This window comes from Pseudophryne corroboree, chromosome 2 (genome assembly GCF_028390025.1).
Source record: "Pseudophryne corroboree isolate aPseCor3 chromosome 2, aPseCor3.hap2, whole genome shotgun sequence".
Classification (NCBI taxonomy): Eukaryota; Metazoa; Chordata; class Amphibia; order Anura; family Myobatrachidae; genus Pseudophryne; species Pseudophryne corroboree.
Window position 1 is genome coordinate 529,403,735 of NC_086445.1, and position 23,935 is coordinate 529,427,669.

The 23,935-nt window shown below is 44.4% G+C and overlaps 1 protein-coding gene across 3 annotated transcripts in view; it reads left to right on the forward strand.

Annotated features, from left to right (window-relative positions):
* Window positions 1-22,690, forward strand: part of SMAP2 (small ArfGAP2) — a 63,753-nt gene extending 41,063 nt beyond the window's left edge. The window contains exons 5-10 of one of the 3 annotated variants that reach the window (XM_063954208.1): window positions 8,114-8,197; window positions 15,855-15,936; window positions 16,511-16,617; window positions 18,543-18,705; window positions 18,866-19,179; window positions 19,421-22,690. In XM_063954208.1, coding sequence (XP_063810278.1) covers window positions 8,114-8,197; window positions 15,855-15,936; window positions 16,511-16,617; window positions 18,543-18,705; window positions 18,866-19,179; window positions 19,421-19,537 — 867 coding nt within the window. In that variant the 3' untranslated portion in view covers window positions 19,538-22,690. The remainder of the gene's footprint in view (window positions 1-8,113; window positions 8,198-15,854; window positions 15,937-16,510; window positions 16,618-18,542; window positions 18,706-18,865; window positions 19,180-19,420) is intronic. The other 2 variants (XM_063954209.1, XM_063954210.1) reach the window with 2 other exon arrangements.
* Window positions 22,691-23,935: the final 1,245 nt, after the last annotated feature.

Consider the following 23,935-nt stretch of genomic DNA (forward strand, 5'->3'; position numbering starts at 1 on the left):
CGTACGTAAAATTTAATGTACTCGGAAAAAGTTGAATCACCCATAATGTGCCTCTGTTCATATTGGTACATGAACAGATTGGCATACGATGGGGCCATGTTAGACCCCATCGCGGTGCCCTTCAGTTGTAAATAGAACGAGTTGTTGAACAGGAAGTAGTTTTTGTGAAGTACAACTTCCATCAATAAAAGAACAAATTCCAATTGTGTCTGCTGGACACAAATTGAGTGAATTCACCTACATGCCGATTGATCATGTACCCCCCCCTGAGGAGGGGAGGTGACAGACACAGACTGCTACTTCAGCAAGAATGTCGATGGATATATCAGATGGACGCTATGACGCCCCATGGGCTCAATGAAGAATTTTCCCTGGTACCCTTTCTTTAGGGTGCAGTGATCTGTTGGATCCCGTGATATGCTGATGGACACGATGATTAATGTGTCCACTATAACAATAACATTATGATATTTACTGCTCTCTGAGACTCTGTGTACACATGTCTGCATTTCCCACCTATTATCTCTCATGTCTTTTACTTTTTTATGTTGGTTTTTTCTCTTTCTTTTTTCTGATGCACCCATGTGAGTATTTCTACAGGATTATTTTGATCTCATGAGCACATTAGAACATTATTTATTACATTAATTAATACTGATGGCACATAGGTGTCCTATTTTGTGCAATTTTGACTTTCGTTATATTTAATGTCTTTGCTTATGTTAATCCTGTGGCCAGCATTGTAATCCATGGTGAATCAAGAATTGCTGTATTACATGTGTTACTGTTACTGCCACCTGGACCACGGGGGACAGTTTTTTGTTGCCCGGGGACATCTTGCCAGCGTGCACTACACCGTTTGGGGGGACTTCCGCCGCGTGATACGCAGCCTGCGCTCCATGTGCCGGAACTTCCGGACACGTGGTGAACGGCGTGCGTTCCACGGCCCGTATCTCCGGGTGTACTTGCAGCGGCGGGACTGGCCTCCCTGGGCGACACTGGACTCCAGGTGTTTGTGGTGAGTACAGTATTGTGAGCATATAAAATGTGCACACAATTGATGCAAAAGTTGCACGGCACGCAAGCACTTTTTCACATGGCAGCTAGACCCTATGCATGGTTATTCCCCTGAGGAAGGTTTTTCACCGAAAACGGCTGTTTGGGAATTTACCAGTGATGAGTATATGCCTTTGTCTTTCATGCTGATGTCGATGTGATTACTTTATGATTGGAGCACGGCTTGGAGTAAAACTTGTCTTGAAAACTACGCAGAGTGCTGGTTCTGTCTTAAACCTCACCCCGAGTGTTTGGCATGTGACTTATAGATATATATATATATATATATATATATATATATATATATATATATATATATATATATATATATATATATATATATATATATATATCTATATATCTATATCTATATCGCGATAGGATGGCAAATCATAGAACGTCGATACATCAAGCGATCACTACAGGGACTGCCACTTTGCCGGTAGCCAGACATTTTATGACACTACGACATCAAGTATCTGATCTTAGGTCCAAACTGATAGATTGGATACCCCCATTACCGCGAGGCGGTGACCGTGCTCTCTTGCTTAGAAAAAGAGAGAGCCTTTGGATACATAAACTGGACACAATAGCACCAAAAGGAATGAATGAAAATAACCTTTTATCAATTTTCCTGAAATAAATTAACGAACTACCTAATGATATCTTTGACTGCACCTGTTAATATCATGTATAGGGTGCACCTGTGATAAATTCCACTGGGCGTGGGATTGACTATGCTTTTTCTTGACTTGGTTTTTTCTTTTCTTTATTTTTCACCTTGTCTGCTGTTTATTATCTATTATTTGATGGTTTATTATTTTTATTATTTGATGTGTTAAGATATAACCCCATTTTGTGACCACACTGGCCTCTGTTATACCCAGCTATAATCGAATTATATGTCCCTTGAGTTGTGATGTAAGTTTACCCTATGATTAAAAGCCCTGTGTTGAACTATATTTATGGTGGGTGATGCAGACTATGAACTGGACCGCGATGGGCAGATTTCCATCGCTGCTGGTTTGACATCTGCAAAGAACCGGTGATGTTCTCTTTTGTGCTATATTACCACAAGAAGCGTAACTCGTAATCAGTATTGATTACGGTTATAGATGAGCTATGCTGTACTAGTCGGACGCAGCTCACTTCCGGTAACAACGGAAGTGACGCTTGCGTTCCAGCACATGGTTATCCCCACTTCCGGATTGCGCTCCACGGCGCGCCCGAGGACTCCATTCAACACTAGTCTGATGCAGCTCACTTCCGGCAACAACTGAAGTGACGCTTGCGCTCCAGCACATGGTTCTCCCCACTTCCGGATTGCGTTCCACGGCGCGCCCGATGACTCCAACAGTACGGACGCAGCACACTTCCGGCAATGGCGGAAGTGATGCCTACGTTCCAGCCATGCGTTCCACCCCACTTCCTGCACTGTTGCGGGCGGGATTGGCGCCTATCATGCTGGTTATTTAACAGGGGCCGGTGAGGCAACATCTCTAGACTCCAGTTACCTGTAATATTGACTCCTGCTGTGATGCTGACTGTTTTGACAAAGTTGTGACTCCTTGACAAAGGTCCTGGTGTGGACCGAAACGTCGGAAGGATATGGATATTACCCTTGAAGTGTGAGATTACCGTTTACATTAAATACTCTGTTTGCTGAATTATTGAATTGAAATCTGGTGAGTGCTATCTGTTCCACTCTGTGGATCATCCTGTATATTATATATACATATACATATATATATATATATATATATATATATATATATATATATATATTTTCACCATGGTCCTTACGGAGTCCCCAGCATCCACTACGGACTACGAGAAATAGATTTACCGGTAAGTAAAATCTTATTATATGTATATATATATATATATATATATATATATATATATATATATATATATATATATATATATATATATATATATATATATATATATATATATATATATTTATTAGCGCTATCTGGGAATTTTGGTTTCCAAAGTTATTAGCGCTGGGTGTGTGCTGGCATACTCTCTCTCTGTCTCTCCTAAGGGCCTTGTGGGGGAACTGTCTCCAGATTAGAGATTCCCTGTGTGTGTGGGGTGTCGGTACGCGTGTGTCGGCATGTCTGAAGCAGAAGGCTCTTCTAGGGAGGAGGTGGAGCAAATGAGTGTGGTGTCTCCGTCTGCAACGCCGACACCTGACTGGGTGGATATGTGGAATGTTTTAAATGCAAATGTGAATTTATTACACAAGAGGTTGGACAAAGCAGAGTCCAGGGAATGTACAGGGAGTCTAGCCCTGCCTTTTACTATGTAGCAGGGGCCTTCTGGGTCTCAAAAGCGCCCACTATCCCAGGTTGTAGACACGGATACCGACACGGATTCTGACTCCAGTGTCGACTATGATGATGTGAAGTTGCAGGCAAAATTGGCTAAAAGTATTCATTATATGATTATTGCAATAAAAGAGGTGTTGCATATCACAGATGACCCCTCTGTCCCTGACACGAGGGTGCGCATGTATAAGGAAAAGAACCCTGAGGTAACCTTTCCCCTTCTCATGAGCTGAACGAGTTATTTGAAAAGGCTTGGGAATCTCCGGACAAAAAACTGCAGATTCCCAAAAGGATTCTTATGGCGTATCCTTTCCCGACTAAGGACAGGATATGGTGGGAATCCTCCCCAAGGGTGGACAAAGCGTTGACACGCTTATCCAAAAAGGTAGCGCTGCCATCTCAAGATACCGCAACCCTCAAGGATCCTGCTGATCGCAGGCAGGAGACTACCTTGAAGTCAATTTACACACATACTGGTACATTACTCAGACCGGCGATAGCGTCGGCTTGGGTTTGTAGCGCTGTAGCAGCGTGGACAGATACCTTATCTGCTGATATAGATACGCTGGATGCTGTCCTATATATGAGAGATACTCAGAGAGACGTTAGCCTACTGGGGTCCAGAGCCAACGCTATGGCGATTTCTGCTAGACGAGCCCTATGGACCAGACAATGGACGGGTGATACCGACTCGAAGAGGCATATGGAGGTTTTGTCTTACAAGGGTGAGGAATTGTTTGGGGAAGGTCTCACGGACCTGGTTTCCACAGCTACTGCAGGTAAATCCGCTTTTTTACCTTATGTTTCCTCACAGCCAAAGAAAACGCCACATTATCAGATGCAGTCCTTTCGATTGCATAAACCCAAGAGAGAACGGGGATCTTCCTTTCTTGCCAGAGGTAAGGGCAGGGGGAAAAAGCTGCCAACTACAGCTAGTTCCCAGGAGCAGAAGTCCTCCCCGGCCTCTACAAAATCCACCGCATGACGCTGGGGCTCCGCTGAGGGAGTCCGCCCCAGTGGGGGCACGTCTTTGACTTCTCAGCCACGTCTGGGGTCACTCACAGGTAGATCCCTGGGCAATAGAAATTGTTTCCCAGGGTTACAAACTGGAATTCGAAGAGGTGCCTCCTCGCCGGTTTTTCAAATCGCTCCTACCGGCTTCTTCCCCAGAGAGGGAGATAGTTTTAAATGCAATTCAAAAATTGTGTCTTCAACAAGTGGTGGTCAAGGTTCCCCTGCTTCAGCAGGGGATGGGGTATTACTCAACCCTGTTTGTGGTCCCGAAACCGGACGGTTCGGTCAGACCCATTTTAAATTTAAAATCCTTAAACCTATACTTAAAAAGGTTCAAGTTCAAGATGGAATCGCTCAGGATGGTCATAGCCAGCCTGGAAGGGGGGGGGGGGATTATATGGTGTCCCTGGACATAAAGGATGCATACCTTTATGTCCCCATATATCCGCCTCATCAGGCGTTCCTGAGATTTGCTGTACAGGATTGTCATTACCAATTTCATACGTTGCAGTTTGGGCTTTCCACGGCCCCGAGGATTTTCACCAAGGTAATGGCGGAAATGATGGTGCTCCTGCGCAAGCAGGGTGTCACAATTATCCTGTACTTGAACGATCTCCTAATAAAAGCGAGATCAAGAGAGCAGTTGCTGAACAGCGTATCGCTTTCCCTGAGGGTGTTGCAGCAGCACGGCTGGATTCTCAATATCCCAAAGTCACAGTTGGTTCCGACGACCCGTTTGCCTTTCTTAGGCATGATTCTGGATTCAGACCAGAAAAGGGTTTATCTCCCGATGGAAAAGGCCCAAGAACTCATGAATTTGGTCAGGGACCTCTTGAAGCCAAAAAGGGTGTCGGTGCATCACTGCACTCGAGTTCTGGGAAAGATGGGGGCGTCTTACGAGGCCATTCCGTTCGGCAGGTTCCATGCGAGGACTTTTCAGTGGGACCTTCTGGACAAGTGGTCCGGGTCACATCTACAGATTCATCAGATGATCAGCCTGTCCCCCAGGGCCAGGGTATCTCTCCTGTGGTGGCTGCAAAGTGCTCACCTTCTAGAGGGTCGCAGGTTCGGCATTCAGGACTGGGTTCTGATAACGACGGACGCGACCCTCCAAGGTTGGGGAGCAGTCACACAGGGAAGAAACTTCCAAGGTCTCTGGTCAAGCCAGGAGGCTTGTCTTCACATCAACGTACTGGAATTAAGGGCCATATACAACGGCCTTCGTCAGGCGGAGACTTTCCTTCGTGACCTACCGGTTCTGATTCAGTCAGACAACATCACCGCAGTGGCTCATGTAAACCGCCAAGGCGGAACAAAGAGCAGAGTGGCAATGGCAGAAGCCACCAGGATTCTTCGCTGGGTGGAAAATCATGTAAGCGCTCTAACAGCAGTCTTCATTCCAGGAGTGGACAACTGGGAAGCAGACTTCCTCAGCAGACACGATCTACATCCAGGAGAGTAGGTACTTCATCAGGATGTCTTCGCAGAGATTGCAAGTCAGTGGGGACTGCCTCAGATAGACATGATGGCGTCACGCCTCAACAAAAAGCTACCGAGGTATTGCGCCAGGTCAAGGAACCCTCAGGCGGTAGCAGTGGACGCCCTGGTGACACCGTGGGTGTTCCAGTCGATCTATGTGTTTCCTCCTCTCCCTCTCATCTCCAAGATATTGAGAATCATAAGACGAAGAGGAGTACAGACAATTCTCATTGTTCCAGATTGGCCTCGAAGGGCCTGGTATCCGGATCTGCAGGGAATGCTCACAGAAGATCTGTGGCCTCTATCTCTGAGAGGACCTGTTACAACAGGGGCCCTGTCTGTTCCAAGACTTACCGCGGCTGCGTTTGACGGCATGGCGGTTGAACGCCGGATCCTAGCGGAAAAGGGCATTCCGGATGAGGTCATTCCAACTCTGATTAAGGCTAGGAAGGACGTGACAGCAAAACATTATCACCGTATATGGTGGAAGTATGTATCTTGGTGTGAATCCAGGAATGCTCCTCCGGAAGAATTCCATCTGGGCCGTTTCCTTCACTTCCTACAAACTGGAGTGAATTTGGGCCTAAAATTAGGCTCTGTTAAGGTTCAGATTTCGGCCCTATCCATTTTCTTTCAGAAGGAATTGGCTTCTCTTCCGGAAGTACAGACTTCTGTGAAGGGAGTGCTGCATATCCAGCCTCCTTTTGTACCTCCAGTGGCACCCTGGTACCTTAACGTGGTGTTGCGGTTCCTTAAGTCTCACTGGTTTGAACTTCTTAAAACGGTGGAATTGAAGTATCTCACTTGGAAAGTAGTCATGTTGCTGGCCTTGGCATCGGCAAGGCGAGTGTCGGAATTGGCGGCTTTATCTCACAAAAGCCCCTATCTGGTCTTCCATGTGGATAGAGCGGAGTTGCGGACTCGTCCTCAATTTTTGCCCAAGGTGGTTTCATCTTTTCATATGAACCAACCTGTTGTGGTGCCTGTGGCTATGCGGGACTTGGAGGATTCCGAGTCCCTTGATGTGGTCAGGGCATTGAAAATTTATGTGGCCAGAACGGCTCGGGTTAGGAAAACAGAGGCTCTGTTTGTCCTGTATGCAGCCAACAAGGTTGGCGCTCCTGCTTCAAAACAGACTATTGCTCGCTGGATCTGTAACACAATTCAGCAGGCTCATTCTACGGCTGGATTGCCGTTACCAAATTCTGTAAAGGCCCATTCCACTAGGAAGGTGGGCTCGTCTTGGGCGGCTGCCCGAGGTGTCTCGGCATTACAGCTTTGCCGAGCGGCGACTTGGTCGGGTTCAAACACCTTTGCAAAGTTCTACAAGTTTGATACCTTGGCTGATGAGGACCTCATGTTTGCTCAATCGGTGCTGCAGTCATCCGCACTCTTCCCGCCCGTTTTGGAGCTTTGGTATAATCCCCATGGTCCTTACGGAGTCCCCAGCTTCCTCTAGGACGTAAGAGAAAATAAGATTTTAAACCTACCGGTAAATCTTTTTCTCCTAGTCCGTAGAGGATGCTGGGCGCCTGTCCCAGTGCGGACTACAGTCTGCAAGACTTGTATATAGTTTCTGCTTACATAAGGGTTATGTTAGAGTTTTGATCAGTCTCGGGCTGATGCTGTTTTGTTTCATACTGTTGACTGGTTCGTATATCCATGTTATACGGTGTGGATGATGTGGGCTGGTATGAATCTTGCCCTTAGATTAACGAAAATCCTTTCCTTGTACTGTCCGTCTCCTCTGGGCACAGTTTCTCTAACTGAGGTCTGGAGGAGGGGCATAGAGGGAGGAGCCAGTGCACACCCATACCTAAAGTTCTTTTTAGTGCCCATGTCTCCTGCGGAGCCCGTCTATTCCCCATGGTCCTTACGGAGTCCCCAGAATCCTTTAAGGACTAGGATAAAAAAAAATTACCGGTAGGTTTAAAAAAAATAAAATAAATATATATATATATGTTTTTTTTTATTATTATACAGTGTATAATGAAAGGAAGTATTCATCAATACAGTATACAGACATATTGGCTGATAATCTGCCATCTCTGAATAAATACAGTAATATACTTAATGTTGCATAGTGGCTTTAGGGGGCAGCACCCTAAGAGTATTGTTTCAGCCTTTCCTTTACACTGTGCCTCTCACTGCACCAACATCATTGAGCAGACAGCATTGTACTAATGTAATGACATGGGTGCTTAGAATTGGTATGTCTTTTACAACAGAAAGAGCGAGAGCACAAGTGGAAAAAGTCAGAGTCTGCTCCTGACATGAAGTCTGAGCCTATTGTCTTTGAGAAGGTTAAATTGGTAAGTATTCTGGCTCTTCTATGACCTATTTTTAAACCAGTAATAACCGTCCGTCTCCCATGCTAATATTAAAAGGGTGGTTCAGGGAGGAGCAGAGCAGATTTGATGCATTATTATACTGTACAATAATAAATATCTTAACCTGATGATAAATCAGTAAGTATGACCTTTATGAAAGGGCACATCTAATTTCCCCTAACTGTCCTGGGAGCCAGTGTTACGACGTAAAGCCAAGCTCAGGTGGAAAATAAGGATTATTTCTCTTACGTCCTAGAGGATGCTGGGGACTCCGTAAGGACCGTGGGGTATAGACTGGATCCGCAGGAGACATGGGCACACTAAAAGACTTTTACTGGGTGTGAACTGGCTCCTCACTCTATGCCCCTCCTCCAGACCTCAGTTAGATTCTGTGCCCAGGAGAGAATGGAGACACACACTAGGGGAGCTCTACTGAGTTTCTCTAAAAAGACTTTTGTTAGGCTTTTTTTATTTTCAGAGAGACCTGCTGGCTACTGGCTCCTTGCATCGTGGGACTGAGGGGAGAGAAGTCAGACCTACTTCTTCTGAGTTAAGGGTTCTGCTTCTTAGGCTACTGGACACCATTAGCTCTAGAGGGTTCGATCACTTGGGGGGGGGGGGTCACAAGCAACTGGTGCGCTATATATATATATATATATATATATATATATCTATATATATCTCAGCGCTGTGAACATATATTATTTGTTTGTAGTATATGGGCGCTGGGGTGTGAGCTGGTATACTCCCTCTGTGTTCTCTCTAACAGGCTTCCCTGTGGGTCTGTCCCATATAGCCAGTGTGTGTGTGTGTGTGTGTTGGTACAGAGTGTCGACATGTCTGAGGCTGAGTGCTCCTCCACAGAGGAAGTTACTGGGGGCGCAGAGAAGGATTTGGGAGTGACTGTCGGCACCGCCGACTGCTGATTGGGTGAATATGTTGAGTACATTGAATGCAAATGTGGCGTTATTGTCTAAGAGGCTGGATAAATCTGATTCTCAGACACAAACGTGGAGAAAATCCATGGAAGACGCCTTATCTCAGGTACAGGCCCCCTCAGGGTCACAAAAACGTTCCTTTACCCAGATGGCAGATACGGATACCGACACGGACTCTGATTCCAGTGTCGACTTTAGTGAGGCCAGTTTACATCCAAAATGGGTAAAGAGTATTCAGTACATGATTGTGGCTATTAAAGATGTTTTACATATTTCTGAGGAACCTCCTGTTCCAGATACAAGGGTTTGTTTGTTTATTTAAAGGGAAAAAGCCTGAGGTGAAGTTTGCCCCCTCTCATGAACTGAATGCTCTTTGTGAAAAGGCTTGGGAGTCGCCTGACAAAAGGTGGCAGATTCCCAAGAGAATTTTTATGGCATATCCTTTCCCCTCTGACGACAGGGAAAAGTGGGAGTCATCTCCCAATGTGGACAAGGCTCTGTCCCGACTGTCCAAAAAAGTGGCGCTTCCGTCTCCTGACACGGCTGCCCTCAAGGATCCTGCGGATCGCAAGCAGGAATCAACATTAAAGGCCATTTATGTCACTACGGGTGCACTCCTCAGACCTGCCGTGGCGTCGGCATGGGTGAGTAGTGCTATTGCTAAGTGGGCTGATAATTCGGCATCTGACATGGATACCCTTGATAAGGATAACATTCTTTTGACTCTCGGTTATATCGGGGACGCTGCAGCTTACCTAAAGGATGCAGCGAGGGATATTGGTCTCTTGGGATCAAGGGCCAATGCCATGGCGGTCTCGGCCAGAAGGGCGCTGTGGATTCATCAATGGAATGCTGATGCAGACTCCAAGAAAGCTATGGAAGCTCTCCCTTTCAAAGGTAGTGTCTTGTTTGGTGATGGCCTCGCTGACCGGGTAGTCATCTTTTCTTCCTTATGTTCCCGCACAACAGAAAAAGGCGTCCCATTATCAGATGCAGTCCTTTCGGCCTAATAAATACAAAAAAGGAAGGGGCTCGTCCTTCCTCACTTCAAAAGGTAGAGGAAGGGGAAAAAGGTTGCCTGCTCTATCTGGCGCCCAGGACCAAAAGTCCTCCCCCGCCTCTGCCAAGTCCACCGCATGCCGCTGGGGCTCCCCTATGGGTGTCCGTACCGGTGGGGGCCTGTCTCCGAAACTTCAGTCAGGTCTGGTCTCAATCGTGCCTAGATCCTTGGGTCTTAGACATAGTGTCCCAAGGGTACAAACTGGAGTTTCAGGAGATGCCTCCCGCCGATTTTTCAAATCAGCCTTGCCAGTTTCTATCCCAGAAAGGGAAGTGGTAAGTGCAGCGATACAAAAGCTGTGTCAACAGAGGGTCATTGTTCCGGTTCCCCCGTCCCAACGGGGGGAAGGGTTCTATTCGAGCCTCTTTGTCGTGCCGAAGCCAGACGGCTCGGTCTGACCGATCCTGAACCTAAAATCCCTCAACAGCAAGTACTTGAAAACTTTCAAGTTCAAGATGGAATCTCTTCGGGCTATGATCTCCAGCCTAGAAGGGGGGGATTTTATGGCTTCAGTCGACATAAAAGATGCCTACTTACACGTCCCGATATATCCTCCACATCAGGCCTTTCTGAAATTTGCAGTGCAGGATTGTCATTACCAATTTCAGACGTTGCCGTTTGGGCTTTCCATAGCCCCGAGGGTCTTCACCAAAGTAATGGCGGAAATGATGGTGCTCCTACGCAAGCAAGGTGTCACAATTATCCCGTACTTGGACGATCTCCTGATAAAGGCGAGATCGAAGGAGCAGTTGATAAGAAATGTGGAACTCTCCCTGACCGCTCTCCAACATCATGGTTGGATTCTAAATTTGCCAAAGTCTCAGTTGATCCCGACAACTCGGCTGCCCTTCTTGGGCATGATCCTAGACACAGAACTACAGAGTGTTTCTTCCGGCGGAAAAGGCTCTGGAACGCCATTGCATGGTCAAGGAATTTCTGAAACCAGCAAGAGTGTCGATTCATCAATGCACTCGAGTGCTAGGGAAGATGGTGGCGGCTTACGAAGCCATTCCGTTTGGCAGGTTTCATGCCCGGGTGTTTCAGTGGGACCTGCTGGACAAATGGTCCGGGTCTCATCTGCACATGCACCGGAAAATAAGTATCGTCCAGGACCAGAATTTCTCTACTGTGGTGGCTGCAAAGTTCTCACCTTCTAGAGGGACGCAGGTTCGGAATCCAGGATTGGGTCCTGCTGACCACGGATGCAAGTCTCCAAGGCTGGGGAGCAGTCACGCTAGGAAAAAGTTTCCAGGGAAAATGGTCAAGCCAGGAAACTTGTCTCCACATAAATGTTCTGGAGTTAAGAGCCATTTACAACGGCCTTCTGCAAGCGGAACACCTGCTTCGGGATTTACCTGTCCTGATTCAGTCGGACAACGTAACAGCGTTAGCATACGTAAACCGCCAGGGCGGAACAAGGAGCAGAGCGGCGATGGCAGAGGCCACGAGTTCTCCGCTGGGCGGAAAAACACGTGAGCGCTCTGTCAGCAGTCTACCTTCCGGGCGTGGACAACTGGGAAGCAGACTTTCTCACCAGACACGATCTCCATCCAGGAGAGTGGGCTTTTCATCAAGAGGTATTTGCAGAAGTGACACGGCATTGGTGAATTCCTCAAATAGACATGATGGCGTCTCGCCTCAACAAGAAGCTTCCGAGGTATTGTTCCAGGTCAAGGGACCCCTAAGCCAGTGCAGTGGACGCCCTGGTAACTCCGTGGGTGTTTCAGTCGGTATATGTGTTCCCTCCTCTTCCTCTCATTCCGAAGTTGTTGAGGATCATAAGACGAGCAAGAGTTACGGCAGTACTTGTCGTTCCAGATTGGCCACGGAGGGCCTCGTATCCGGATCTTCAGGAGTTGCTCATAGAAGATCCTTGGCCGCTTCCTCTCAGAGAGGACCTGTTACTGCAAGGGCCATGCGTATTTCAGGACTTACCGCGGCTGCGTTTGACGGCGTGGAGGTTGAACGCCAAATTCTAGCTCGAAAGGGTATTCCCGGGGAAGTCATCCCCACTCTCCTTAAGGCTAGAAAGGAGGTCACGGCGAAGCATTATCACCGGATTTGGAGAAAATGTGTGTCGTGGTGTGAAGCCAGGAAAGCTCCTGCGGAGGAGTTTCAGCTTGGTCGTTTCCTAGGCCTAAAATTAGGTTCCATCAAAGTGCGCATTTCGGCTTTATCTATTTTCTTTCTAAAAGAATTGGCCGCCCTTCCTGAAGTTCAGACTTTCGTGAAGGGAGTGCTGCATATCCATCCTCCATTTGTGCCACCCGTGGCACCGTGGGATCTTGACGTGGTGTTACAATTTCTTATGTGTCACTGGTTTGAACCTTTTGCGAAAGGTTGAGTTGAAATTTCTCACTTGGAAAGTGGTCATGCTTTTGGCCTTGGCGTCCGTCAGACGGGTGTCGGAATTGGTGGCTCTGTCACAAGAGCCCATATTTGATTTTCCATGTGGATAGAGCGGAATTGAGGACTCGTCAATGATTTCTGCCGAAGGTGGTTTCTTCGTTTCACATAAATCAACCTATTGTGGTGCCTGCGGCTTCGGATGCCGTGACGGTGCCAAAATCTCTCGATGTCGTAAGAGCTTTGAAGATTTATGGCTCTTGTGAGGAAAACAGAGGCTCTGTTTGTCCTGTATGCTTCCAACAAGATTGGAAATCCGGCTTCCAAGCAGACTATTGCGCGCTGGATTTGTAATACAATTTAGCACGCTCATTCTACGGCTGGATTGCCGTTGCCGAAGTCGGTGAAGGCCCATTCTACCAGGAAGGTGGGCTCATCTTGGGCGGCTGCCCGAGGGGTCTCGGCACTTCAGCTTTGCCGAGCAGCTACGTGGTCGGGTTCAAACACTTTTGCTAAATTCTACAAGTTTGATACCCTGGCTGATGAGGACCTAATGTTTGCTCAATCGGTGCTGCAGGGTCATCCGGACTCTCCCGCCCGGTCTGGAGCTTAGGTATAGACCCCATGGTCCTTTTGGAGTCCACAGCATCCTCGAGGACGTAAGAGAAAATAGGATTTTAATACATACCTGTAAATCCTTTTCTCCTAGTCCGTAGAGGATGCTGGGCGCCCATCCCAGTTTGTACTGTTACTTGCAGTTGTATTGTTACTTGTTGGTTTCGGTTACACGAAGGTTGTGTATCGGTCATGTTCAGCTTGTTGCTGTTTCGTTCATACTGTTATCTGGTTTTCTTGGTTATCCAGTTGTACGGTGTGTTGTGGTGTGAGCTGGTATGTATTTCACCCTTGGTTTAACAAAAATCCTTTTCCTCGAAATGTCCGTCTCCCCTGGGTACAGTTCCTATAACTGAGGTCTAGAGGAGGGGCATAGAGGGAGGAGCCAGTTCACACCCAGTAAAAGTCTTTTAGTTTGCCCATGTCTCCTGCGGATCCCGTCTATACCCCATGGTCCTTTTGGAGTACCCAGCATCCTCTACGGACTAGGAGAAAAGGATTTACCGGCAGGTATTAAAATCCTATTTTCTTACATATACTGCTGTTTTCAGTATATTTGCATAATACAAATTGTCACTTTCCCCCTTAGATAATGTTTGAAAGATCATGTGTGTTAAATATCAAATCAGCCTGAATGACTCACATTTGCTTTCCAGGATAGCAATGTTCTGTAATGATTTTGGCAAGTGTGCAGTGCTCTCCATATTTGCATTCTCCACTCTGTTATGTCACTTGAACCATTTTGTCTTCCTATTGGTTATGGAGTATAGCTGCTTTCATGGATACCCCATTTGAAGCTAGAACACTCAGTGACCACTGTCTTTACTCTCTGTCATGAAAGAATTGTACTAACATACATGTAGTACTCTCTGGGCGGTATTCAATTCTTTTCACCACTTTCCACACCCGTTCTGTTTCTGCCCTCAGGGACGTTGTATCATTATTTCAGCTCGCTACCCCCGGAGTAGCGTGGCACCCAATCCTTTACACAGCTAAACCTGATCACTATGGGCACAATATGCACGATAACGGAGATCATTTTAGAAAGGAAATTGGGTGTGAAATATCATTTGAATCTGTGTAACCAAAATACACCCAACAATAAAATAGTCAATGAGAATATGGCAAAAATGAGTAGGCATATGGGGCATAGAGGAGAAAATAACATAAAACAGTAAATGGCATAATACAGGATGCAGGATATACATAGCACCCCACATCATATAAATAAAACATATCAAGAATCTAAAGGCGCCATTCAAGCTCATATAGCCGGAGATGTAGAGAAGTACAGAAAACAAAATACTAACCGCAAACTAAAATATTACAAACCCACATCTGCACAAACAGTATTACATAATTACTCCCAAAACAAACTACCCAGAAACCCCCCACCCAGTATGCCCCATCGCCAAACTAGGCATACTTGGATCCCTAAACTCAAACCTTCCCCCAAACTACACTACCTATCCTAATCATCCCCCACCAAAATGAAGTGTAAGAAAATACATAACTGGTGACTGCACACACAATACTATGCCAGCATACTGGTGTAAATATGACACGGATAAAAAACAAAACGGAATACTTGGATATTACAAACAACTGGATATATAAGGTGTCCAAGCAGTAAAGCAAAATGTTGGCCTTTAAAATATCAATCCGGGCAATTTTCAGCTTCTTGCGAGATTGTGGAAACCATCTCGTCCCCTTTCATCCATGGACACAAAGGAAAGAACATGAAGTGCCTGAACAGTAGGTCTAGGAGAGTCCCGTCCTCCCAAGGGTATGCGGTTAGCAAACCGCTCATCGGGATCCCGGCTGTCACAATACTGACGTCGGGATCCCGATGGGGGCATCATACCGCCCTCCGGTATACCGGCTAGGTAGGTGATTACTCCACCCCCCCCCCCCCCCCTCTCCTTCGTGGGGAGAACAGGAACTGTGGCGAGCGTAGAAAGTTTTATATTAAGAATACTCATTCTGAACCTATATGATGTTGGATGCAAAATATGCATTCAGATCAACTTTGGGGTTAGCCTTATTAGATTAGAACCAGGCACACTTAGAAGCCGTGTATATGCTCATTAATGCACTAGATAGGTGGCTTATTTCGAGTGTATAAAGTCCAGGACCAGGATAAATTTCCTGGTCTCCTCTCAGGATTACTGCCTTGTCGGTGATCCATTTTACTTCTACTGCTGGATCGCACCTGTATAGGTAGGTCCGATTGATTGCCGCTAGCAGCAGGTGGAAAGTGTCAGCATCTGCCTCTGATGAAAGCACCCCCAGAAATAGGCAGGGAAACGAGTCAGGCTCCTGCACTCCTTTGTTTTCATCAACTGCTGAAACAAACCAGTGCTGCTACTTTTCCACTTCTCATTCTGTACAAAGTTTCTTTGTAATCCTGTCCACTTGCTGCCTTCTCACTACACCATTCACCACGTCTGTCTGTCCACTCTGTATTTCCTTACTGCCTGTAACTTGTAATTGTGTAAAGCACTGGATGTGCTGTTTGCCGTAACTAATCTAGGCCAACTGGTTCAAATTGGTGACACTGAAGGGTCTTTTTTCTTTCTTTCTGTTGTGCACTCCTGTATCCAATTCCATTGTGAATGTAAGTACATTATATAGTGGGTCTTACTTGTATGTGTGCTAATCTGTCTTTCTGTTTGTTCAGCAGCATAGGAAGGATGAGCCTCAACCTCCTAAGTGCTCTCCCAAAAAGACAGTGGAGCCAGTCATGGACCTCCTAGGTCTCGGTGAGATGACTTAATCACTGTATGTCATTTGTTTTGTTCTCATTGGAGAATCTAGCAGACAGACTTGATCCTCAAATTAGAGGAAATAAGTGTTAATACCTATCATATATCCATAATTCTATATGTACATGATAGTGTAGTTTACCTCTATTTTTTTACGGCCGGGGTGTTTAATCCAGGCACGTTGTCATTTGTTTAAATATTGTATGTCTTTGGGTTTTTTTTTAAATTACGAATAATAATAATAATTTGTTGTTCTGGGGCAGTTGAGTTCTAAGCTGCGGAACAGCCACACATTTCTAATTTTGTATCCTCTTGTCTAATGACTACATAAATCTGCTCTAAGGAACAGTATAATAAGCAGTCATTAGGTCTCTAGTTCCGGGCAGTGAGTGCCTCTCTCTGTGTGCACTGCTGGCTATAATAATGAGTCATTAAAAAACTGCACATGGTGTCATTGTCATTTGGACTGGAACTAAGATCCTGTGCTTTAACCATCAATAATTCTTAGTTGCAAATAACATACCAGTCATTTAATAATTTGTACCTTTTTTTTTTTTTTTTTTTTTTGTAGACACTCCAGTAGCCACTTCTGTTCCCAATGGGAAGTCCAACACCAGCTTGGAGAAGGAATTAGACCTGTTTGGTTCCACATCTTTGTCTGGTTCCAAATCCAGCCAGGTAAATCACACATACAGTTATGTGTAGCATTCTTATTGACAATCCACTTCCAGAACTTGTAGTCTGTTCTGATTTCAATGATGTCAGTAAGCCAACATCAAGTAGTCTAACTGGTTCCCTGGAGGACACTGGGTGAATACGGTTTTGCACATTTCTAAAGATGGTTAACTAGGACACATACTTATGGTTATTAGTGTCCTTTGTAGCAGCATACTGTATGTTACTACTCACCATGTGCCAATTTGCTGCTTCGCATTAGTAGTTGGAAGTGAAATGTTAAGGGAGTTCTTTGCTTGTCCCTCATGATATTGTTACCCTTGGGCTAATTCAGATGTGTTTTATGTAAATGCAGCAGGAGGTGTCTATTACAAGTAGACATATCCTGCTGCAATTGTAAACCAAGCTGCACCCTAAGATGCAGCAACAGCTCACTGCGACACCATCAGAAGGCTTGTGGCACCCATGCAGGTTCTCATAAAAGACCAGGAAATCTCCTTCCAACGATGGAGATCCTGGCCCCTTCCCTCCTCTTAAACTTCTCACTATCGCAACATAGTGACATTGGAATTTAATTCCCACATTGTATACATCATGCAAGGGAAATGGTGACTTCAGCCTTTGTACAGTTTCTATTGCACTGTGACACCAGCTGAAGAGTGTTTAAGCATTGAGACGATTTAAATTTACTGGCTGATACAAATCCACTTGTCATAAATAATGTTTTATTTCTTGATTTTGCAGTGTCCCTATCGTCATGCAGTATTGTTTGTTTGCGTTGATCTAGTGCAGAGTTTCTCCCCCATAACTCCATTTCATACAGCTACCCCTCAGTCGGCTGCGGGAACTCTTGCTAGCATGGCTAACTGTCTTCCCTTGCTTTATACCGCAATAGGTGGCGGGAGGTAGATTTGTGTAATGGCGATATGGTGAAGTGGTATCGGCTCACGTTTTGTGTGCTGATACTGCTTATCCCCCACGTATGAAGGAGGAGATTTGTGTGAAATGACAGGGGCGCAGCTATCTTTAAGAGAGTGTGCCAATGTGCCACCCAATGCATGAACGGTCAGTGGCACTGACTGTTCCGACAACTGCAGTGATCAATTTCAACAGCTGCAGTTGTCGATACCCCATCACCACAGCAGGGACAGCTCTGTCCCTGACTGCTGCAGCTACTGGCTACAGGATACATAGGAGATCTTGCGCATGCCCAGTGGAGCCTTCTGGGGGGAGAGACAACGCATCAGCCCTATGGTGATGCCCTGTGGACTCTGTGGTGATCACCGGAGGGGGGATCTCCAGCATCCAAGATGTTCATACATCTCGTCACTACTGCTTCTGCTTCGCCTCGGTAAAGAGGTGAAGCAGAAAGCGCTATACCGACATGATCAGTGCGGGTATAATACATCTACCCCCTGATTTTATTTAAATTCTGAATGAATACCGGTGCTTTGTGGGAATACAGCTTTTTGTTTACTGGAAAAGATGATTGAGAGACTCATGGCATGAGTTTCTTGGTGTGAAAGTTCCCTTACAGAAGGAAATAGCTAAAACAAACAAATGCATAGGAGTTCTCTGAATAATAGAGCAAATATTGATCACTCACAGACTGGGCTTATATATAGATCAAGAAAATAATGTGAACATAAGCCATTCTGCATAGAGAACCCTTTCTTGACACCTTTTGTTATATAAGTCATGTAAAATAAAATGCCATCATACCTGTTAATGCTGTTACCCCAGTAGCCAAACATTGGAAGCAAATTATTGCAATAAACTTTGGTTAAAAGCTTTTTGTAGATATATGGTAATGCTGGGAGAGCTCTGTGCAGTACACACGTTGCTTTTAGAATTGGTAAGCTGTCCTTTTAACAAAGTTTCTGAGGCCTATCTGCTGAGCTGTTGGTTCTGTTTATCATTTCCCCCAGACTGTCAGCACCATGCCAGTGACTGGTTCTGGATCCGTCCCAGAGAATCTCAACCTGTTCCCAGAGTCTGGAGGGAAAACAGAAGAAGGCACAAAGAAGCAACTTTCCAAGGACTCAATCCTATCTCTGTATGGTCCTCAGACCCCTCAGATTCCAGCTCAAGGTAAGAATATAAGGAGTGACCTAATTGACTGCATATTTCTGGATAACTTTATCTTAACTTCATAAAATGATTTGGCCATCGAAGTTGAAGACATGACATAGAAAAGCAGTCATATTTGTAACTTTTTCTCTTGCCTGCGTCTCTTCATTTATTATTGCAGGAGCCCTCTTCATGGCACCAGCACAAATGGCATACCCGAATGCCTATACTGGCTTTCCAGCAGCAGTTCCCACTCCTGGTATGGGTGGTATGATGGCATCACCAATGGGGATCATAACCCAGCCAACCCACACAGGAATGGTAGCACCCATGGCTGTTCCAGCTGGGTATGTAGGTGGAATGCAGGCAGCAGTCATGGGTGTCCCAAATGGAATGATGGCGCAGCATGCAGGTTATGTAACTGGCATGGGTGCTGTGGCCCAACCAATGTATGGGATGCAGCCAGGACAGCAGCTACAGTGGAATGTTGCTCAGGTAAAATATATGAAGTAACCATGAGATACACGGGTAGCCAAAATTCTCACTACTAATATTAATTTATTCATTTCAGTCTTTGGTTTAAATTTTATGCTTTTTATTTATCTTTCTTTGATTTTGTTTTATTTGCTTATTTGGGGGAGGGGTGTGTTTTTGTTTTGTGTGTGTTTTAGATATTGCATCATAATAAATATGTACACTTTTGATCTTTTCTATCTTTATAATTTTTTCTTTCCAGGTTTCCCAACAGATGGCAGGGATGACCTTTTTTGGTGTGGGAGGCATGGCAGGATATGGACAGCCTACTGCCAACCAGGCGCCTAACCAGAGCCTCAGCTCACCGATGTGGAAATGAAATAGGCATTCTCTGCTCACTCTGAACTTACTCCACTCCTTTCTCCCAGCTCAGCTGGTCCCTCACTGGTGGTACACAAGCATCATATTCATTTACCTGAGAGTCCTCCTAAGAGCTATCCACTAATACTCCCTATCAGCCTGAATCTAGTCTGACAGACATAACAAATTGTCCCTGATTATACAATTGCCAGTACCCTGAAGTATAAGGCAATGCTGAATTCTTCTGCAAATTTCTACAAGCATTTCCCAAAGTTGAGCCATGCATTATGTAGTGCTGTCTGAAAATCCATAAAAAGGGCGCAATGCATTCAAATATCAATAAGCTGGTGATGTGCACCAGTGATACAGATACCAGCTGAATGCAGTGTGCAGTGTTAGAGAGACATTTATTACAATTCTGCACCAGCAAGCTCTGTAGATCTGCAGGCAAGTCTAAATGTGACAACTGGAAGTGGATGTCACCCACCTCTGTTCTCCTTGTGGATTGAAGTCTAGAAATGCAGGGCTGCATGCATATATTGGTTACGTCATACCACAAAGTGTTCAGTGTCTGTTTTACGTTCTAGGCCTCCTTTTATTTTTATTTTTTATTACTTTGTCGATCTTTGTATGAAAGTGGAGTAATACCTCACCACATATTAATTCAGTGTAAGATTGTTCAGTCATTTTAGTAAAATGAATTACAGGTTTTGTTTTCAGTGATTTGTTTTGTGTTTCCTCCACACTCCAACATGATTCCTTATTCTAAAGCATCAGGGGTTGTATAATGACAGTTACATCTAATAGTAACACACTACTCCATTTTGGAGTAGATCATTTGCATTTAAGCAAACCTCTTTTTGGAGTATTTTATTTTGACTTTTTTTTTTTTAAACATGGTGTTAACTTTAAAAAAATATTTAAAGCCATACCAGCTTTGCTTAATTTATATGCAATCCAGAGTTTATGTAATGTAATATAAAGGGCATTTTCTGCTTACTCCACTTTCATAAATCCCCCCCCCCATATTTTTACATTCAGATTTTAATTATTCTGCTGCTGAATGCAATGGAAGGAGTGGTGTATTTGTTTTAGCGGGTAACTTTTATCTCTGTTATGTATTGTGCAATGTACTTTGAAGAGAGCTCTAACTTGTGGCAGGGAAAGGTTTAGGCTAAAGGATTTATATAATATAGAATAAATAGTATATACTTCTAAAATAACATTTGTTGGTGCATGGGGGCCATATCTAATTTTATTAAATGTAATAAAAATGATGGGATGAAAGTGGTCATGCAAATTATATTCTCCCTGTTTACCTTATCATTGACATATTTGGGTGATGCCTTATTTCAGATGAAAGTATGTCTTTTCTTTCTTTTTCAATATGACTGTAATGTGCTAATGTGATTTGGTGCTGTTCATACCCTTTTGTGTGTGACGTTTGCCCACCGTAGCAGAACCTAGCTATCATGGCACTCTACATAGACATCTTTTAAATGTCCTATGTAAAATTGGGTTGGCAAGTTCTCAAGGGTGGCTCACTATGGGTTTTTTTTCTAGTGAATAAAATTGCCTGCCTCAACACTCCTATTTTATTACATAATGTGATGGATGGTTGTGTGCAGTTAGAATGAGTGTTTGGGCCGCAGAGCTTGTACACAGTCTTATCTGGATCTTGGACAAGCATTCTGCAGACAAAACTGTCTTCTCAGATTCTCTTATCCAATGTGTTGAATCCTGATCTTTTCTGTAGTAGACAGAAACATAGATTCCAAAATATCCACTTTACATATGGTCATGCATAAGCCTCTTATGCACCAAACTGAAATGTTTGCAGTGCTATTTACTAATAATGAACTGTTTTGCAAATACATGTTTGGAACATTCAGATCTATATGATTTTTAGTGATGTTGCCCCTTTGAAGATTCACAGCCGTTTTAGGATCAGTGGTGTTAATTGCAATGCTTAAGTCATTCTCGTGTAGTCACATTTGCATGATAGATGACCAATTATTTTGCTAGTTCAGCTGCATTATTTGCATTTTTGTTTTATGGTCCCTACTTTAGTAGTATTCTGAAGCTAAAAGCAATGGTGTGGCAGTGTAAAAGCATAGAGCTTCCCTGAGACTGTGCAGCGGCATTTCTATTCTAGTGCTGGTAGGATAGCCCCTGTAGCACACTGGCATTTTATTCCATACTCATAGATGGTCTGATGTCACATTGAGTAGAGGCCGGTTTTCCTCTGCATTCCATGCAAATCACTGCACTTATGGCTGCCTTTACACTTGTCAGCAAGACCACGTTGGGACTGAAGCTGTATTTATGTGTGAACTTGATTTCTTTTGGTTTTAGTTTTTAAGGATCTTTTCACTTAGTATATAGAAAAGATCCACACAACAAACATAATCATGTTACATCTGGATAAACAGCATTTCATGTGGGACCTTTTTACTTGATCAAAGTGTCCCTTACATCCAACTGCCTCTGTCATTACTTTGTAGCCTCTTTCCCAACCATATGATTGCACACAGGAATACAAGTTTTTTTATTTATTTTCTTAAAAACAGACCAGAAGAATTGTAGGACAGAAACCTTAGAATACATGCCATGTTGCTGTTGGCATGGCAGTTTCCGGAAAAGCAGGGTTTTTAGCATGCAGGGCATCTAGGTGATTAATGTTCTCGTAGTATTTGTATTGTTAGCTAATCAGCTGAACCAAATTCCTTCAAACAAAAGGACTTCATGTACCGTATGTGCTGGGAAATAATTACATATTCTGAATGTGAAATATTTGCACTTTCTGTAGCTTTAACATGTGTTTTGTGTCTGTTTTTTATAACTTTAATATTGTTAAGCTAACCTGTGTTGTGTTTTTGGGTTTTTTTTGGGGGAAATTTTTATTTAACCTTTTCAATATTAACGAGCATTTAAGTTATAAACACATCTAATGCAGATAATCTTACAGATCTATAAATATATATTTTTTGTTCTGTTAATCTCTTGAATTATTTTCTTAATGTCAGTTTTTTTTTTCTAACAATTTATTGTAAAAAAGATGGTTTCTTGTGTATTTGATTTTTGTTCACTTAAAATGTGAAAATCATTTACAGAGGCAGCTACACATCTGTGTATATGTACATTCCGAAATAAAGATGGTCATTAAACATTGCCACAATTGTGTGGGTTTTTTTTGTTTGTGTTGGGTGGAGGTTGGTGAAATACTGTGGTCTGTGAAGTTTTGCAGTGTCTACACTCTGTGGTTCCTTTATTAGGTATGCTTGCTTGTTAATGCAAATTGTAATCCGCCAATCCTATGGCAGTAATTCATTGCTTAAAAGCATGCAGACACGTTCAGAGGTACAGTTACTGTTCAGACCAAACACCAGAATGGGTAATGTGGGTATCTCAGAAACTGATGATCTCCTGGCCCAGATTTATCAAGCCTTGGAGAGTGATAGATTGCACGGTGATAAAGTGCCAACCAATCAGCTCCTGTCATTTTTCAAACACAGCCTGTAACATGGCAGTTAGGAGCTGATTGGTTGGTACTTTGTCACCGTGCAATTTATCACTCTCCAAGGCTTGATAAATCTGGGCCCCTGTGGGGGTTTTTTTTATACCCAAAGGTCTCTTGAGATTACAGAGAATTGTATGCACTGTAATAAACAACCAGAGGTAGATTTACTAAAGCCTCTAAAACAGATCAGTGGTGCTGTTGCCCATAGCAGCCAATAAGATTCTAGCTATCATTTCTCCTACGTGCTAGAGGATGCTGTGGACACCAAAAGAACCATGGGGTATAGACGGAATCTGCAGGAGACATGGGCACTTTAAGACTTTGAAAAGGGGTGTGCACTGGCTCCTCCCTCTATGCCCCTCCTCCAGACTCCAGTTTTAGAATTGTGCCCAGTGAGACTGGACGCACTACAGGGGAGCTCTACTGAGTTTCTCTGAAAATACTTTTTTGTTAGGTTTTTTATGTTCAGGGAGGCTGCTGGCCACAACCTCCCTGCTTCGTGGGACTGAGGGGAGAGAAGTTATGACCCACTTCTAGTGAGTTTAAGGGCTCTGCTTCTGGCTACAGGACACCATTAGCTCCTGAGGGTTTCATCGCTTGGTACGATCAGATGCTCGCTCCCACAGCCGGCCGTCACCCCCCTTACAGAGCCAGAAGTCAGAAGACAGATGAGTAGAAGAAAAAAGAAGACCAGAGACAGCATTTTCCTGAGATACCGTGCAGCGGACGGATGCTGCGCGCCAAGCTCCCGCTTACACACACAGCACTTCTGGTTGCAGGGGAGGGGGGGCAGGTTATTTGGTGCAATATAATATAAAAGCGCTACAGGTCTGGGGCATTTTGGTTAAAGCTTCTGACCCATTGATTTGGCGCTGGGGTGTGAGCTGGCAAATTCCC